At 37.3% G+C, this 19,691-nt stretch overlaps 2 protein-coding genes across 4 annotated transcripts in view; both read right to left on the reverse strand.

The window, feature by feature from the left end:
* LOC149531735 (uncharacterized) overlaps window positions 1-19,691 on the reverse strand; it is a 59,476-nt gene that overhangs the window by 28,364 nt on the left and 11,421 nt on the right. The window lies entirely within an intron of this gene.
* On the reverse strand, window positions 12,069-12,456 carry LOC149531736 (uncharacterized). The gene has a single exon (XM_089810765.1). It carries the CDS (start codon window positions 12,405-12,407, stop codon window positions 12,069-12,071), a length of 339 nt encoding a protein of 112 aa, XP_089666891.1. The 5' UTR covers window positions 12,408-12,456.

Genomic DNA, 19,691 nt, shown 5'->3' on the forward strand with positions numbered 1-19,691 from the left:
TGAAGAAGATGTTACACAGTCTGAGGCTTATTCTATGCCTAATGAACATTTTAAATTACATGTAAAGAAGTGGAATGAGATTTATAGTGATTTAGGTTTGTTAGCCTACAAGTCAAAAACAATCTGTAAGTTGATAGAACTTCAAGTAGTTGTGAAAAACAATGAGCCTCATAGCTTCATAAATCTTATGTCTAGCAAAGATATTCAAAATCTAGTTAAGCAAGCAAAGACAAAGAATGGATATAAGTACTTGCATATAGGTAGCATAGTGGTTGGCATTGAACCCTTGTATCGGAAAGGTATTCCAGCAATTGTCATGATGACGTTGTTTCATGTTACACATAACCGATATTGTGATATGTTAATGGGAGGTATCTCTGCTCCCATGGCCACAGGTGCAACTGCCTTTGATGCCATCCCTAATTTTGCCATCAGTCTTTTGGATGACCATCTAGATAAAGTATTAATGTTTCAATTTGGAACCCAATACTTAAATATGAAGCCAGGATCTAGAACACATGCCCTTTGGTTTTCTTTGTATGGCCATTTGTTTAACACAATAGTCCCTATAGTAAAGGACCCTCCTGTAGACAAATCTCATAATAGATATTCTCTGTTATGGTAGACAAATGCAAAAGGTGCTCAAATCACTGCACCTAGAATGTTGCAATTATCAGATATCCAAGTGCCAACAGAATGGATAGTTGATATGAAGGCATTAAGATAGCTTGAAGGTCCTCAAACTATAACCAATATTGCCAATGTACAAGAAGATTATAATCAAGCTAGGATCTCGTTTGCTCCTTCACAAACCTCGTCCTCTGCATCAACTCCTGCACATTAGTCCTTGACTAGGAGTATGTCCAATATATCTAATTCATCTTTTGTACCCAACATGTCTTGACAATCATCAATGCCTCCTTTGAGAACTCCTACTATTACGTCTACACCTTCATAGCATTCACCTGCTAGTTTAGTGTCAAATCCATTATCGGCTCCCTGTGAACATCCTCAGTTTATGGAACTTGACAATGGTGAAATGTAATGCACAAATTGCTCTTTTGTTCGTCCTAGATTTGTTAGAATGTTACTTTTCGATCAACAGATCACATTTGCAAAAGAAAAACAACAAAACCTAGAAGTCCCTACCTTTCATGACTTCTTGTTGCAATCTGCTGATGATAAATATAGTATTCCCTGTTGGCCTCAGCATGTGATCTCCTCTGGTCAACTAGACACTCCCACGCAAATTAAGATGCTTAACTATGCCAATCTCTGCATTCAGAAAGCCTTGTTAGTATAGCATAACCAAATACAAAAGTTAGTTCAAATGGAATTAGCTGCTCAACAGGCCACTGCCAGCACTAATACTAATTTTCATACTATTATTGCCTCGCTTCAAGCCCTTGAGTCCCATTTATCCCAGCAATTTGCCACCCAAATGCAATCTGACATTACCAGTTTGCGTCAAAATTATCAGAGTTTTTGTCAAACTAGCAAAGCGTGGTGGACAGATAGTGTCAATCGTTTGTCCTCTTTGTTTGCAACCACTCACTAGATCTCTAGTATAGCCCAAATGCTTACAACCACAATGCAAACTATTGCAAAGAAAATCTCAACCATAGAACAGACTACTACTCAAGTCCGCTCTTAGTAGCTTGCCGATACTCAAAATATCCATCAAACCCTGACATCTGTTAAGGATCAAGTTGAGAACAAGCTAAACTCTTTACCACAAAGTAGTTCAGCCCCTACTCAGCCACCTAGCAATTTCCCTATCTCACAGGTTGACCATCAGCGTTTACGCTCTCTTCATACTGGTAAAGCTTTAGTCTTGCATGTACCTCCTCCAAAGCCACAAGAGTTTGATCCTGCAACTGGTACATGGAAACATGTCAATATGGTATCGCAAGATCCATATGATCAGTTATATGCTTTCAATGAGAATGTACCCCCGTACATAAATTTGGATACTTATAATCTAGTCAAAAATAAAGCAACATTAGATACACTCAGAACATGGATGGACAACGCCATCTATGTTGCAAACATGACACTAGATCAGGCAATAAGAAAAGGTTTGAATGCCTTAATTGACATTGCAAGAAGTGCCTGCGATAGTCTACCAACACACTATAAAGATGATTTGATCAATGCTGGTGTTACTACAGTCAGCAGTGCACTCTACCGCATGTTTGTTGGTCAGCATGACAATGAACAGCATATAGCCCTCAAAAAGTTCAAGGAAAATAGAATCTGTGGCATGAGCAAGTTAGATGAGTACTGTAGTGATTAGTACACAAATTTCTACAGATTAGGCCAGACGAATAACAATGTCTGGATGTATAACACTTTTCTTGATGGCTTCCCTTTGCAATTGCAATCCTACTATAGAGAAAAGATTCTCTTTAGTATAATGAACACGCTAGAGATGTCTATAAATGATGTGACATTTCCACAACTCTATCAGTTCATTAAAGAAATTAATAGTAACTTATGTATAGAGAAGCAAAACCGAAAAAAGAAAAAGAAAGTTTTACCATACCTCAAAGCTGGTCTTTGTCATTGCCAATCTACATCATATGGCTATGACAAGCATAAGAAAAAGCATAAGTCATACAAGTCCTACAAATCAAATAAGGACTATGGTAGAGCTTTTCCTAGAAATAAGAAGTTTAAAAGAAAAAAGGTATTTCTAAGAAAGAAGGAAAAGGTTAGAAAGAAGGATTTTAAGCCAATCTGTTATATCTGCAAAGGAGATCACTATGCCAACAAATGTCCTGATTGTCAGAAGAAAGAAAAGTGCGTCTGTGCCTTGCAATCAGTCAATATGCTAAATGAACCTACTACAATAGTTTCAGAAGGGTCAGATTTAGATGACCTTTGTATTGAAGAATGTTCTTCAGATAGTGAAGACGAAATAATGCAAGTAATGCATTTAAGAATATCTGACAAGGAACATGCCTCTGAAGAAGAACTTGAACAATTCTTCTCTCCAAGTGAAAGTGATACTTCAGAAGTATCATTTTATTGCAATATGTATAATCGATCTCTCACTTAGCTAAACCCCAATTGGTTGAAGATTACTCCAGAGCAAGAACTGGAATGAATTCAAGCCAGAAGCAATTAGTTGCTCAAAAGAAAAGAAGATTTTCTAACTCCTCATCAATTTGACAAAATCAAAAAAGAGTTAGCCACTCTTGAAGATTAGCGTAACAGAATCCTGTTACAATAGCAAGAAGAAATCTTGCCACTTTATGATGAAGATTCTCCTGGAAATGTATCAGCTCCTCATGGGTACGCCCATAACCCACAAGGAAAACAAGCCTTTGCTAAAGCATCCAGAAAAGAATGGCTCTCTCAGTGCCCTGCCTTTCTCTATCAAGCTAAAGCTGATGTTTTGAAAGAAATTAGTCAAGTTTAGCATGAACTAAAGGAGTATGAAAGCAGTTTGAGTTCTCTTAGTGCTTTTGACAAACTTCTTCTTAAAGCTGAACAAACAATAGAAGAACCTCCTACAGAAATTTATGAAGAAGCAGATGTGTCTTATATACAGACACAACCAGAAGATACTGCATCCAAGCAAGCCTTCGATTATCAAAAAGGTATGAATAATCCTTGTCCAACATTTTTGCTCTCTGTCAAGCTTTCGGGATTAAAAGCATATCAGTTGTGTTCTCTATTAGATTCTGGTGCTGATTATAATCTAGCCAGGAAAGAAGATTTTCCTACTTACTGTTGGATTCCAACACAGACCAGTATTCACTCTGTGACTCACTCCAATAATCCCATTCACTTTCAAGCACACATCCCCTTGCAATTTGGTACTCAAAGTTGTATGGTTAACTTTCTCCAATTTCCTGTAGAATAGTATGACTGCATCATAGGCAGCCAAACCCTCCAACAATGGTCTCCCTATACTGTTGGACATCAAGGAACCTATATAGATTTTCATTTTGGTTGGGTCCCTCAGATAAATGAATTTTGTGCCTATGCTCCAAAATTATCATTTCCACAGCCTAGTAAGCCCATTCCTCCAAATTCACGTGTCTGGTTAGCCACGCAATCTCTTTTCGACCCGAGGGGATTTAGCAGTAATCAAAGCCAATTTTGAAGCCACTGTGTTAACAAAATATTTGACCAAATATGAATGCCATATGGAATGTGTCCTTCCTCTCAAGAAAGATGAGAATGCCCGTGCGATGGTTCCTAAAAGCAAAGCCAATTATTTCATCCTGTCACAAGCAGAACAAGCATTCTGTGAAAAGGATATTACTGAGCTCCTTGCAAAAAATATCATTCATCCCAGTAAAAGCCCTTTTTTCATGCCATGTTATGTATGTCTCCAAGAAGGATGAAAATGGTAATGAACTTGCTGAGAAAAGATTAGTTGTGAATTACAAGCCTTTAAATGTCTGCTTAGAAAATAATCAGCATCCTTTGCCAAGCAAAGATTATATCTGGCAACATATCCAAGGTTGCAATATTTTTAGCAAGTTTGATCTAACAAAAGGATTCTGAAAAATCTCTGTAAAAAATAAAGAAAGGTATAAAATTGCCTTCTCAGTCCCACAAGGTTTGTATGAATGGAATGTTTTTCCATTTGGCATCAAGACTGCTCCATCCATATTCCAGAGTCATATGGATAGGATCGTATCCTTAGCATATCTAGTAAAGGAGTTGAGCCTTGTGAAAATGAGGCAATATATCTTCAGGCTGTGAGGGATCAAGAAATGGTTGGTGAGAAATTATATCATGATGTTAGCTCTCTCATGCTTCAATGGCTGGGAGAATTATTGTAACTCATTCTTAGATTAGAGAGACAATAGAGACAAATCCATAGTTTATCCAGCCATACATAGATGACATCCTCATTTTCAGCCAAGACTATACCAGTCATATGAGTCATCTACAATAGTTTCTTAATATCTGTTAAAGTCATGGTTTGTGCCTCAATCCTACCAAGTTACATTGGTGCACTGAAAGTCTTATCTTTATCGGTACATGGATTGAGCCCAATGGACGCTTGTATCCACAAAATCATCTACTTTTTGCAATCAAAAAAGTTGAGGTAAAAGAAAAGAAGTCTTTGCAACAATTTCTTGGTCTTGTAAATTATATTGCAGGTTATTATTAGAAGATTGCAGAAGCCCGAAACGAGTAGAGATCGAGATGGCCGATCCAGCTGATCAAACTTACTAATTCTAACTGGATCGGCCATCTCGATCTCTATTCTATATGTTGGTCAAAAGTGCACTACCTTCCCTGCCTCTTAAGGCCTTCACACAGCTACAACACGAGGACTTACTTCATGCTGAAGATCAGACACAATCATGAGAGACACTAACAATTGCAAAGATCATACAGAGGGCATAACAAGAAAGAACAAGGCTCTGATACCAACTTTTATAATGAGCTTTGAATTGTGAACAAGATGCATTATATTAATATTGATATTCAGAAGCTTATGAAATATTCACAATGTACATCACGCGCTCATATGTGTAGTGGGACTGAATCAGTTCTAGACAGTCTGATTTTTGATCTTCTCAAAGAGAAGAGAGCATACTCTCTATGCCAGAACAATTTCTTCAAACTAACTAAGACAATTCTCTAAGACTTGACCTAGACTCAACAAGTTCTTAGCTATTTTACCTCTACCTAAGACTGAAGGAAGCTCATCCTTATATAGCTGGAGAGACTTATCCTTAGTTTACAATTGCTTCAAGTCTAGCCATAGGAGGTGGACGCGTGGAAAGAACTTTTCATAGAAAGGAATCCGAAATAGGACCTCCACTACAGAAAAGGAGGTGAACAGTAATTTGGGATGAGAACACACCGACACACTTTATTACAAAGCATCTTTTTGAAGTGAGAAGGTTAACTCCATAGGTATCAATTTTACCATGGTTAACAGCCATGTCTTAGATTGGTTCACAAAGGTTGAGATGCCTTTGTCAAGTGACAACCCCACTTGATAGGTTTAATACCCATGACTATGAGGTGAACTGGTTTCCTAATTCATGTAGTCTTTGTCTTCAGTACTGGGTGATGTAGGTCTTTGTTCTTCCTCTAGTTGTTCTAGACGATCTTCAATGGAGTCTTCTTTCCAAAGAATGCGTCGAGTGACACGAATAAAAGCAGTGGGAAGACTAACGTCTAGAGTTCAATTTTTTGGAATTCTCTAGAACTATGTGAACAACAAAACTGGCTTTGGTTCTTAAACAAAAGAAGATAATGTCCTTAATTCAATTGTATCCGATTGAGGACGAGATGGACCATAATCTACAAAAATTCCATTAGAGATTGGAGTTGGTGTTCTAGAGAGAAACTGAAGATGAAACAAATAACCATAATTAGTGGTTATTGGATGCTGGCTATGTGAATGAGGATAGAGGCTTAAGAAAAACTCATCAATCCATGACCGGTATTGATATTGGGTATAATGCTGATTGGGAATGTGAGTATTACTAAGAAACTCTATAGACCATTCATAGGCTGAGGCATATGTGTCAATGGGGCCTAGGGCAGTAGATATTTTAGGGTCAACTTCACAGCAAGGATATTTGGCTATCAAGGATGCTGTTAGAAGCTGGCGATTGGCTGCAAAGTGATATTGCCTAAGTTCATCATAAATGTGTTTTGTGAGCTGATAGGTGTTAGCATTCCAGGGAGTATTACAAACTAGAGGATAGGTTTCTTTTCTTTCCATGAGCATTCTCACATATTGTTTATGAACTGGTTCTAGTGTAGGTTCAAGAACAGGAGGCTCAAAGCATGCTTGCACATGCTGATCCTCTTGTGGAAGACGTATCAAATTTTGATTGCAATGATCTTCAGCCAGACGACCATGATCTTCTTCAATGCTCATTCGGATTTGATCTTGATGAACCTGTTGGTTAGACAACTCAAGATGAAAATAAATACTATTATACAAATTAGTAACAATGTTAGGGAGTGTTTGAGCTATAGGATTTTCTCGTGGGTGGATATACGCATCATATTCTTGTTCTTTGGTAAGAGCATTGATATGATATCCTTTACGACTGAGAAAGTCAGCAAGGACATTCTTGACACCTTCCACATATTTTGTTTCAAAATCAAAAGTATCAAGGAACTATGCCCATCTCAATAGGTGACCTCGAGAAACCTTGTGTTTAGACTCTTAAAGAAACTGGATAGGTGACGCAAATCACTTCTGAGTAAGAAGGGTTTATCTCCAATAAAGAGCTGAAATTTAGTAAAAGCATTGATAATAGATAACAACTCTTTATGAGTACTTTGGTAGTTCAGTTCGGAACCTTTAAAGGGACCTGACTCATACCTGGCCACTTCTTCTTTAATTTTACCTTCATGTTCAACTTGTTCGAGCAAGACAGCACCCCAGGCTTCACTGCTTGCATCTGTCTGGACAATCTTTTTACCAAAACGGAGAATTCGTAATGGCGGGAAATACTGACACTAATCTTTAATATGTTGAACAATGTGGTCATGCTTTTCTATCCATGGCAAAGCATTCTTTGTTAGGAGCTTGTTTAACTCTTTTCAAACTTCTGCGATCTTCTGATAATAACCTGCAATATAATTTACAAGACCAAGAAATTGTTGCAAAGACTTCTTGTCTTTTACCTCAACTTTGTTGATTGTAGAAAGAAGATGATTTTGTGGATACAAGTGCCCATTGGGCTCAATCCGTGTACCAATAAAGATAAGACTTTCAGTGCACCAGTGTAACTTGGTAGGATTGAGGCACAAACCATGACTTTAATAGATATTAAGAAACTGAAGTAGATGACTCATATGACTGGTATACTCTTGGCTGAAAATGAGGATGTCATCTATGTATGGCTGGATAAACATGGAATATGGGGAAAAATCTTATCCATATGACTCTGGAATATGGATGGAGCAGTCTTGATGCCAAATAGCAAAGCATTCCATTCATACAGACCTTGTGGGATTGAGAAGGTAGTTTTATACCTTTCTTTATTTTTTACAGAGATTTGCCAAAATCCTTTTGTTAGATCAAACTTGCTAAAAATATTGCAACCTTGGATACACTGCCAGATATAATCTTTTCTTGGCAAAGGATGTTGATTATTTTCTAAGCAGACATTTAAAGGCTTGTAATTCACAACTAATCTTTTCTCAGCAAGTTCATTACCATTTTCATCCTTCTTGGAGACATACATAACATGGCATGAAAAAGGGCTTTTACTAGGACGAATGATATTTTTTGCAAGGAGCTCAGTAATATCCTTTTCACAGAGTGCTTGTTCTGCTTGTGACAGGATGAAATAATTAGCTTTGCTTTTAGGAACCATCGCACGGGCATTCTCATATTTCTTGAGAGGAAGGAACATTCCATATGGCATTCATATTTGGTCAAATCTTTTGTTAACATAGTGGCTTCAAAATTGGCTTTGATTGCTGCTAAATCCCCCCAGGTTGAAAGAGATTGTGTGGCTAACCAGACATGTGAATTTGGAGGAATGGGCTTGCCAGGCTTTGGAAATGATAATTTTGGAGCATAGGCACAAAATTCATTTATCTGAGGGACCCGACCAAACTAAAAATCTATATAGGTTCCTTAATATCCAACGGTATAGGGAGACCATTTTTGGAGGGTTTGGCTGCCTATGATGCAGTCATACCGTTCTATAGGAAATTGGAGAAATTTAACTATACAACTTTGAATACCAAATTGCAAGGGGATGTGTGCTTGAAAGTGAAAGGGATTATTGGAGTGAGTCATAGAGTGAATACTAGTCTATGTTGGAATCCAACAGTCAGCAAGAAAAGCTTCTTTCCTGGCTAGCTTACAATCGGCACCGAAATCTAACAGAGCACACAACTAATATGCTTTTAATCTCGAAAGCTTGACAGAGAGCAAAAATGTTGGACAGGGATTATGCATACCTTTTTGATAACCAAAGGCTTGCTTGGATATAGTATCTTTTGGTTGTGTCTGTATATAAGACACATCTTCTTCTTCATAGTTTTCCATAGGAGGTTCTTCTGTTGTTTATTCAACTTCAAGAAGAAGTTTGTCAAAAGCATTGAGAGAACTCGAACTACTTTCATACTCCTTTAGTTCACACTAAACTTGACTAATTTCTTTCAGAACATCAGTTTTAGCCTGATAGAGAAAGGTAAGGCACTAAGAGAGCCATTCTTTTCTAAATGCTTTAGCAAAGGCTTGTTGTCCTTGTGGGTTATGGGCGTACCCATGAGGAGCTGATACATTTCCAGGAGCATCTTCAACATAAAGTGGCAAGATTTCTTCTTGCTATTGTAACAGGATTCTGTTACGCTGATCTTCAAGAGTGGCTAACTCATTTTTGATTTTGTCAAATTGATGAGGAGTTAGAAAATCTTCTTTTCTTTTGAGAAACTAATTGCTTATGGCTTGAATTCGTTCTAGTTCTTGCTCTAGAGTAATCTTCAACCAATTGGGGTTTAGTTGAGTGAGAGATCGATGGCGATCTAAGAATTGGTCAGAACGATTATACATATTGCAATAAAATGATACTTCTAAAGTATCACTTTCACTTGGAGAGAAGAATTGTTCAGGTTCTTCTTCATAGGCATGTTCCTTGTCAGATATTCTTAAATGCATTACTTGCATTATTTTGTCTTCACTATCTGAAGAACAATCTTCAATACAAAGGTCATCTAAATTTGACCCTTTTGAAACTATTGTAATAGGTTCATTGAGCATATTGACTGATTGCAGGGCGCGGATGCGCTTTCCTTTCTTCTGACGATCAGGACATTTGTTGGCATAGTGATCTCCTTTGCAGATATAACAGACTGGCTTAAAATCCTTCTTTCTAACCTTTTCCTTCTTTCTTAGAAATACATTTTTTCTTTTAAACTTCTTATTTCTAGGAAAAGCTCTACCATAGTCCTTATTTGATTTGTAGGACTTGGATGACTTATGCTTTTTCTTATGCTTGTCACAACCATATGATGTAGATTGGCAATGATAGAGACCAGCTTTGAGGTATGGTAAAACTTCTTTTTTCTTTTTTCGATTTTGCTTCTCTGTACATAAGTCACTGCTAATTTCTTTAATGAACTGACAGATTTGTGGAAATGTCACATCATTTATAGACATTTCTTGCATGTTCATTATACTAAAGAGAATCTTTTCTCTATAGTAGGATTGCAATTGCAAAGGGAAGCCATCAAGAAAAGTGTTATACATCTAGACATTGTTATTCGTCTGGCCTGATTTGTAGAAATTTGTGTATTGATCACTGTTAGAAGCTGTAATCTTTCCTTAGTGTATTTATAAACCAAGGTTAGACTTCCTTTATTTATTATTATAATATATTAGGATATAAGCCAAGGTATCCTAATATATTTCTTTTTTTTCCTTTTTCCACTACATCTTATTTTGTCATCTAGTGGAATATGTGAGGAAAAATATATATTGTAATTTCTAATTTTAGATTATTCCTCCTTAAGAGGAATCTCACACTTGGCCTCACACACATATGAATGGTGGCATTCATAGACATGGGAGTTACATTCTAACTCCTCTCTCTCATCTCTATTTAAGAGATGACTCTCCTCTCTCATTCAACTACAATGAGGTTTCTTCCTCTTCTCAATTATTGTATGAGCATTGCTCTCTATCTCTCTCTCTCCTCCTTCTTAGGCTTTTGATGCCTCATTCATAATATCACAAGGGGTTTTCTTTGCTTTCCCCTTTCCAAATATCTTGTCTCATGGTGTTGGAGCTTGAAGCTTTCTTTCTCCTATTTTATGGTAATATCTTTTCATGCATTTACTCACTTAGATTCTTTCCTGGTATTGCTTATTTTTAGATTTCTTTTTCCATTTCTAACATGGTATCAGAGCAGTTTAATCTTTGTTTTGAGTGTTTGCATGAAGGTACGATTCGAAGGAGACTCTTGAGAGAGATTTCACTAATTTCTTTTTAATCGTTTAAGATGGAATAAATTGAATTTTTTTTTAGATTTGGTCGATTTACCGCCAAATCCGATTTACTTTTGTGTGTTCTAATTTGTGCAGGTTACTTCTTATTTTCTATTAGTTTTCATCTAACCCCCTTTGGAAGGCTTGCCGCCAGAGGATTTTCCTATAAAAGCTTCAATTTTTTTTTGTTTTGTTTTTGGAAGGCATGCCGCCAAAACAACACAAATTTACTTCATATCATTTATTTATTATTATGCTCTGACAAAGATCGGTTTTCTTTATGCAATCAGGTTTATTAATTTGTCTCTGCATACATGCTTTAAGTTTTTACACTTTAACTGTATTTCTGAGAAAATTTGAATCCCACTATGTTGGATCTTGAATTTTATCCCCATACTGTTCTTTGATCGGTTTTGATGGAAACTGGTTCTTCCTCCTCCATCCTTCCTGCCATCATGTTGTTATTTCAGGGTTTCTTTTGGAAGCCCGGGCGTAATTTTTTTTTGTGCCCTTTGGGCTTCTTTTTGGTAGCCCTTGCTGCTCTTCGTGTCAATTTTTGGCCCCAAAGAGTGTTATGAGGGCCTGGTTATTGCAATATTTTTGGTCTTGATGTATAGCTATTTGAATATATCAATCAGCCAGAACAGGGTACCTGATGAAATTAAGGGGAGAGAGATTCATCATTCATTTCCCATGACACTATTTCAGCCTCGTTCTGTGCATCTGGATCATCACTCGCTAACACTTCTGAAGTATTGGACATGGCAATTCGCTATAATAAGGCCAATTCTATCAATTTTAATGATAGTCTTGCAATTGCTTGGTCTATACGCACAATGGATCAGTTGAACTTTTTCAATCATATTGAACATTTCTGTGTCTTTGGCCCTTTACTCTTTGGTCATTTTCTATCATGTCTTTGCCAAGGAGCTGGAAATAATAATCTTTCAAAATGGAACCAAGCCCTTAGCAAAGTTTTTTATGTGTGATCGAATTGTCCTCTGCGACCCCCGGCGAGCAAAGCCGTTGCCCTTCTGTCTGTTCGGTTTCCTCCCTCTTCTTACGTTTGCATGTTTGCAGTGCCCTAATTTGGGGTCGCCATGCCAGCTGTCCCTCTCTGTTCAAGCAAGCGCAGATGGGGAACGTGTTTGCTGTAATAGTCTCAGGAGATTCACCATTCGAGCAATAGTATGATCTGTTGCAAGGTCCTTGCCAGTACATAAAACCTCCGCAAATACAGAAACTATTTTAGGTAAATACTGATTGTTGGGTCCAAGAATCTCAGCATTAGACCGTTCAACCATGGAGCATAATTGTTCCTGGACAATTTTGGCTTCAATTAAATCACCTTTTATAGGAAAACAACTTAGCCAAGCAGGAATAACTTGTGCAGCATCAATACTGTCACGATGAAATTGACAAATTTTCCCTAATGCAGAAACTGCATTGTCAGTTGCCATTATATTCTCACCATCCCGTGCATTTGTTTGTCTTTTTACTACATTTAGTCTGCAAGCGCCTCTCCACCAAGAGGCTTGAATTTTGGTCCACCAAATATAGCAGCCTGGTGCACATCTGCATTAGAATCACTGCAAGCTTCTAGTAAGAAACCCCTCCATTTCTTTCATCATAGTAAATGGTTTGCAGGCTTCAATGCTCATGTCCACTGTTGCAGTTAGTACCATGAAGACTGCAGCATCCTCCACGCATGTTATGTGTCGCTTTACTCACTTCGGGCTGGGGGCTTTTTAATCCACAATCGGGCTTTTTTGAAGCTCAGTTGAGTAGCGCATAATTTCAGCTTCTGGGAATGGTGAAAATAGGGTTTCTTCCGTCCGCCATGGCCAAGTGCTCATTTTTCAATACGCTATTTTTGGCGATTTTGATCTCGGGCAGATCCATGCTCCTCTTATCGTACATGAGCTTTACCACTATCATCTCAGCCGCTAATTTTCTTTACAGCTGCGGCATGCTACTAGAATTTGCATCTTTCTTGTGGCTGAGGCGGAAATCTCTAGATCTGAAGAGGCCCTACAGGGTTCCAGTGCGTATAGCAGGCTTGATCTGCATGTTTTCTGTGCCCGTTGCATTTCTCATCTTCGTCGTGACTTTGGCGGATTTGGTTGTCTATGTACTCACCGTTTAAGTTGCCCGCATAAGTTTTTTGGTATGTTACCTACCATACCAAAAACTTGCTTCATTAATTTTCAACACATCTTCTTTCAGTATTTGCTTAAGATTTATCAGGTCATTATTTGCGGTGCATTCAAGAAGACTTGAATAAACACTTCCAACATCTTTTAGCTTAATCACCCTCACTTTATTGTTATCCTTGTCTGGAACACCAATTGTTCCTGTACCACATACTCTACAAGGCTCTGGATGCTCTGGACCTCCACACATCCTTTTAAAAATGTCTTTTTTTGAGCTATCAAATAGCATACAAAAATCACTTGGTAAATATTCAATTACAGTATCTGCTCCGAAGCTAAGAGCACTCTAACTGCTTTTCATGTTTTTCCTCCTCTGTGGGGCGAAATAGTGGCGAAGTGGCCATGGAAAGGCTGATCAAAAAGATGGGAACAAAACTGTGATAAATTACATTCCCCAAATTTAGAGCAGGATGAGGTGGATAACACAAAAGCACGAGAACAACTAGAGGCCCATGTCGGTTTGTTGAATTTGATAGTGTGGAGGCTGCAGCTGCAGCACTTAAAAATATATCTGGGCGTCTGGGCTCAAGCATTCAGATAGAATTCAGCAATTCTGCAATTTCATTGCAGCAGACCAAGCATCCACATAACCATGTGCAGACAAATTCATCACACTTTCAAGCACCTCTTGATGATCTTCGTCGAGGCTGGGATGATCCATTCACAAAAAGATGGATAAAATATTAACATGTAGAGGAATGCGTGGAAGCGGATGGCTATGGGATTCAAGCATTAAAATGGAGCTTCTGCATAAAATGGAGCTTCTGCCCCCTATTTTTTGCCTCAAAAAATGAGCTCCCGCACTTTCTCAGACAGGCCCACCATTAAAGGTCGTGAAGATGATCTTCAGGTAATTGAGGAAGGGGAGCCGTGTTTGGTGGGGCATTTTCTGTGATGGCTGCGATGATTTTATTTGGATTCATCAGTCTATTCCTAAAATCTATTATTTTTAGTAACATTTTCTTGTCTTTTCATACAAGATTCTTTTTCTTTTTTTAGCTCTTGACAGAGGCATCATTTATTTTTATTATTGCCTCTTGTCAACCTATTTTTGGCAGGTAATCATTCACTATCAGACAAGTGTAATATTCTATCTCTCAAGTTTTTTTTTAAAAAAAAGTTTTTTAACTCCTTTTAGTATATTCTTATCTGCCAGATCTCAACTCTATCATTATTTACTAACCTTTTTTGCAGGGTTAGTTATAACAAATTTTACATGAAGGTAATTACTCTTAAAAAAGGAACATGGGGAGATCTTTTCTTATTACCTTGAAGTTATATTTTTCAACCAAGGTAAATATTGTGACCTTTTATAAATTGTGACTTTCCAAAATATTAAGTATGGAAAGGTAATTATTTTCTTTAACCAATTTATTTTCATATATTTATTCAAGTATATATGGGTGCACACATATATACCAAGATAAATATACCACCTATTATAATTTTCATACCCATGTTTACCCTTAATGGAGTTTTATACCTGATATCTATATTTAGTTGATCTTCCTTAAAACATTTTACTTAATTGGATTATGAGTAATCTTACACATTTGCCTTCATTTTGATATTTTGATGTGCCCATAGTTGCAATTTTATGCTTTTATAGCATCGTTCTATGCCCATGTTGGCACTTTATGGTTTTATACCATTGATATCCATGATTTATATGATATTTGTTTTGAGTTGCATAGGGAGCTTAATATTTTTTTTCAAGGATAACTATGTTGGTCCCCTCAGTATAACTGATACATAGTTTCCTTATCTGGCCCATGGAGTATCCCTCCACCCTATATTGGTATGCACTCATTTTATATGGAGTTTCCCTCCATTTGATCCTCTCTGTTCCATTTTGATAGGATAATATTTTTATGGAGTTTCCTTCCATGTTTTGTTCCTCCATGAAGAGGATGTTATTATTGGAGTTTTCCCTCCAAATTCAGATGATTTGATCCAATTTGAAGGCAATATGTTGTTATATCCTCATAATCCATTCTTTTGATTATCCTAAAAAATCATGATAATTCTAATTTGATCAGCATGTCTCTCCTTTATGTTATTTTCATATATTAATGTGATAATGATTTGCATACTTCATTGCTTAGATCGTGAGTCATGTAAGTTATGGTACTGCAGCCCACTAACTTATAGTGGGATGATTCATTAAGTGGACTGTCTATATCCACATGATTGATGCAAGATTGATGCAAGTATCATTAGTTGGCCTTGTCTGTGGTCATTTGTGCATTAGTATAATATACTTTTCATGAGAGCATTGATCAAGCTTTTTACTCAATTTGTCCTTGTTGACAATTTTTGAGCATATACTTTATCTTGATATCAGGTTATCTCCATTGTTTTGTGGTAACATATTTTGCTCATTGTTTCTCTATGAGAATTTAATTATCCTTATTCAAAAGGATTTCAAATTTGCATATATGATGGCATTCTACTTGTGGATATTTGTCTTGTTGTTCTTTTTTCAGGTGATCCATCAAGCAACCTTCTTGGAGGTGTCTATGCTTCCACATGATCACATTCAAAGGACTCATGTACTTCTCTTGGATCTAGAAATGTTCCATATGGCTTCAAGACAATTAAATTACTTCATATTGAAGATTAAGTTGCAGATTTTTCTAAATTATGGGTTTAATACCCTTTGATGTAATTACTCCAAGTAAAGATTAAAGGGGGGTGTTAGAAGCTGTAATCTTTCCTTGGTGTATTTATAAACCAAGGTTAGACTTCCTTTATTTATTATTATAATATATTAGGATATAAGCCAAGGTATCCTAATATATTTATTTTTTGTCCTTTTTCCACTACATCTTATTTTGTCATCTAGTGGAATATGTGAGGACAAATATATATTGTAATTTCTAATTTTAGATTATTCCTCCTTAAGAGGAATCTCACACTTGACCTCACACACATATGAATGGTGGCATTCATAGACATGGGAGTTACATTCTAACTCCTCTCTCTCATCTCTATTTAAGAGATGACTCTCCTCTCTCATTCAACTACAATGAGGTTTCTTCCTCTTCTCAATTATTGTATGAGCATTGCTCTCTATCTCTCTCTCTCCTCCTTCTTAGGCTTTTGATGCCTCATTCATAATATCACAAGGGGTTTTCTTTGCTTTCCCCTTTCCAAATATCTTGTCTCATGGTGTTGGAGCTTGAAGCTTTCTTTCTCCTATTTTATGGTAATATCTTTTCATGCATTTACTCACTTAGATTCTTTCCTGGTATTGCTTATTTTTAGATTTCTTTTTCCATTTCTAACAATCACTACAATACTCATCTAACTTGCTCATGTCACAGATTCTATTTTCCTTGAACTTTTTGAGGGTTGCACGCTATTCATTGTCATGCTGACCAACAAACATGTGGTAGAGTGCACTATTGATTGTAGTAACACCAGCATTGATCAAATCATCTTTATAGTATCTTGGCAGACTATCCCAAGCACTTCTTGTAATGCCAGTTAAGGCATTCAAACCTTTTCATATTGCCTGATCTGTTGTCATGTTTGTAGCATAGATGGCATTGTCCATCCATGTTCTGAGTGCATATAATGTTGCTTTATTTTTTACTGGATCATAAGTATCCAAATTTATGTACGGGGGTACATTCTCATTGAAAGCATATAACTGATCATATGGATCTTGTGATACCATATTGACATGTTTCCATGTACCAGTTGCAGGATCAAACTCTTGTGGCTTTGGAGGAGGTACATGCAAGACTAAAGCTTTACCAGTATGAAGAGAGCGTAAACACTGATGGTCAGCCTGTGAGCTAGAGAAATTGCTAGGTGGTCGAGAAGGGGCTGAACTACTTTGTTGTAAAGAGTTTAGTTTGTTCTCAACTTGATCCTTAATAGATGTTAGGGTTTGATGGATATTTTGAGTATCGGCAAGCTGCTGAGAGCGGACCTGAGTAGTAGTCTGTTCTATGGTTGAGATTTTCTTTGCAATAGTTTGCATTGTGGTTGTAAGCATTTGGGCTATACCAGAGATCTGGTGAGTGGTTGTAGACAAAGAGGACAAACGATTGACACCATCCATCCACCACGCTTTGCTAGTTTGACAAAAACTCTGATAATTTTGACGCAAACTGGTAATGTCAGATTGCATTTGGGTGGAAAATTGCTGGGATAAATGGGACTCAAGGGCTTGAAGTGAGGCAATAATAGTATAAAAATTAGTATTAGTGCTGGCAATGGCCTGTTGAGCAGCTAATTCCATTTGAACTAACTTTTGCATTTGGTTCTGTTGTACTAACAAGGCTTTTTGAATGCAGAGATTGGCATAGTTAAGCATCTTAATTTGTGTGGGAGCGTCTGGTTGACCAGAGGCAATCACATGCTGAGGCCAGTAGGGAATACTATATTTATCATCAGCAGATTGCAACAAGAAGTCATGAAAGGTAGGGACTTCTAAGTTTTGCAATTTTTCTTTTGCAAATGTGGTCTGTTGATCGGAAAGTAACATTCTAACAAATCTAGGACGAACAAAAGAGCAATTTGTACATCGCATTTCACCATTGTCGAGTTCCATAAACTGAGGATATTCACAAGGAGCTAATAATGGATTTGACACTAAACTAGCAGGTGAATGCTGTGAAGGTGAGACGTAACAGAAGGAGTTCTCAAAGGAGGCATTGACGGTTGTCAAGACATGTTGGGTACAAAAGATGAACTAGATATATTGGACATACTCCTAGTCAAGGACTGATGTGCAGGAGTTGATGCAGAGGATGAGGTTTGCAAAGGAGCAAACGAGATCCTAGCTTGATTATAATCTTCTTGTACATTGGCAATATTGGTCATAGTTCGAGGACCTTCAAGTTGTCTTAATGCGTTCATATCAACTATCCATTCTCTTGGCACTTGGATATCTGATAATTGCAACATTCTAGGTGCAGTGATTTGAGCACCTTTTGCATCAGTCTGCCATAACAGAGACTATCTATTCTGAGATTTGTCTGCACGAGGGTCCTTTACTATAGGGACTATTGTGTTAAACAAACAGCCATACAAAGCAAACCAAAGGGCATGCGTTCTAGATCTCAGCTTCATATTTAAATACTGGGTTCCAAATTGAAACATTAACACTTTATCTAGATGGTCATCCAAAAGAATGATGGCAAAATTAGGGATGACATCAAAGGCAGTTGCACCTAGGGCCATGGGAGCAGAGATACCTCCCATTAACATATCACAGTATTGGTTATGTCTAACATTGAGAATTGTCATCATGACAATTGCTAAAATACCTTTTCGATACAAGGGTTTAATACCGGCCACTATGCTACCTATATGCAAGTACTTATATCCATTCTTTGTCTTTAACTAGATTTATGAAGCTTTGAGGCTCATTGTTTTTCACAACTACTTGGAGTTCTATCAACTTACAGATTGTTTTTGACTTGTAGGCTAACAAACCTAAATCACTATAAATCTCATTCCACTTCTTTACAAGAAATTTAAAATGTTCATTGGGCATAGAATAAGCCTCAGACTGTGTAACATCTTCTTCAACATTTATATCCTGAATGGAGTCAAAGACGGAGCTCAAACTTACTAATTCTGATGTTTGATCTGCAGACTATCGATCAACTGGATCGGCCATCTCGATCTCTATTCTGTATGTTGGTTGAAAGTGTGCTACCTTCCCTACCTCTTAATTCCTTCACATGGCTACAACACGATGACTTACTTCATGCTGAAGACCAAACAGAATCATGAGAGACACTAACAATTGCAAAGATCAAACAGAGGGCATAACAAGAATGAACAAGGCTCTGATACCAACTTTTACAATGAGTTGTGAATTGTGAACAAGATGCATTATATTAATATTTATATTTGGAAGCTTATGAAATATTCACAATGTACATCACACACTCATATGCGCAATGGGACTGAATCAGTTCTAGACAGTCTGATTTCTAATCTTCTCAAAGAGAAGAGAGCATACTCTCTATGCCAGAATGATTTCTTCAAACTAACTAAGACAATCCTCTAAGACTTGACCTAGACTCAACAAGTTCTTAGCTATTTTACCTCTGCCTAAGACTGAAGGAAGCTCATCCTTATATAGATGGAGAGACTTATCCTTAGTTTACAATTGCTTCAAGTCTGACCATAGGAGGAGGACACGTGGAAAGCACTTTTGGCATAAAGGAATTCCAAACAGGACCTCCACTATGGAAAAGAAGGTGAATAGTAATTTGGGATGAGAACACACCGACACACTTTATTACAATGAATCTTTTTGAAGCGAGAAGGTTAACTCGATAGGTGTCAATTTTACCATGGTTGATAGCCATGTCTTAGATTGGTTCACAAAGGTTGAGATGCCTTTGTCAAGTGACAACCCCACTTGATAGGTTTAATACCCATGACTATGAGGTGAATTGGTTTCCTAATTCATGTAGTCTTTGTCTACAGTACTGGGTGATGCAGGTCTTTGTTCTTCCTCTAGTTGTTCTGGACGATCTTTAATGGAGTCTTCTTTCCAAA

Source organism: Cupressus sempervirens, chromosome 11 (genome assembly GCF_028749045.1).
Source record: "Cupressus sempervirens isolate cs-2001-9-10 chromosome 11, ASM2874904v1, whole genome shotgun sequence".
In the NCBI taxonomy this organism is placed as follows: Eukaryota; Viridiplantae; Streptophyta; class Pinopsida; order Cupressales; family Cupressaceae; genus Cupressus; species Cupressus sempervirens.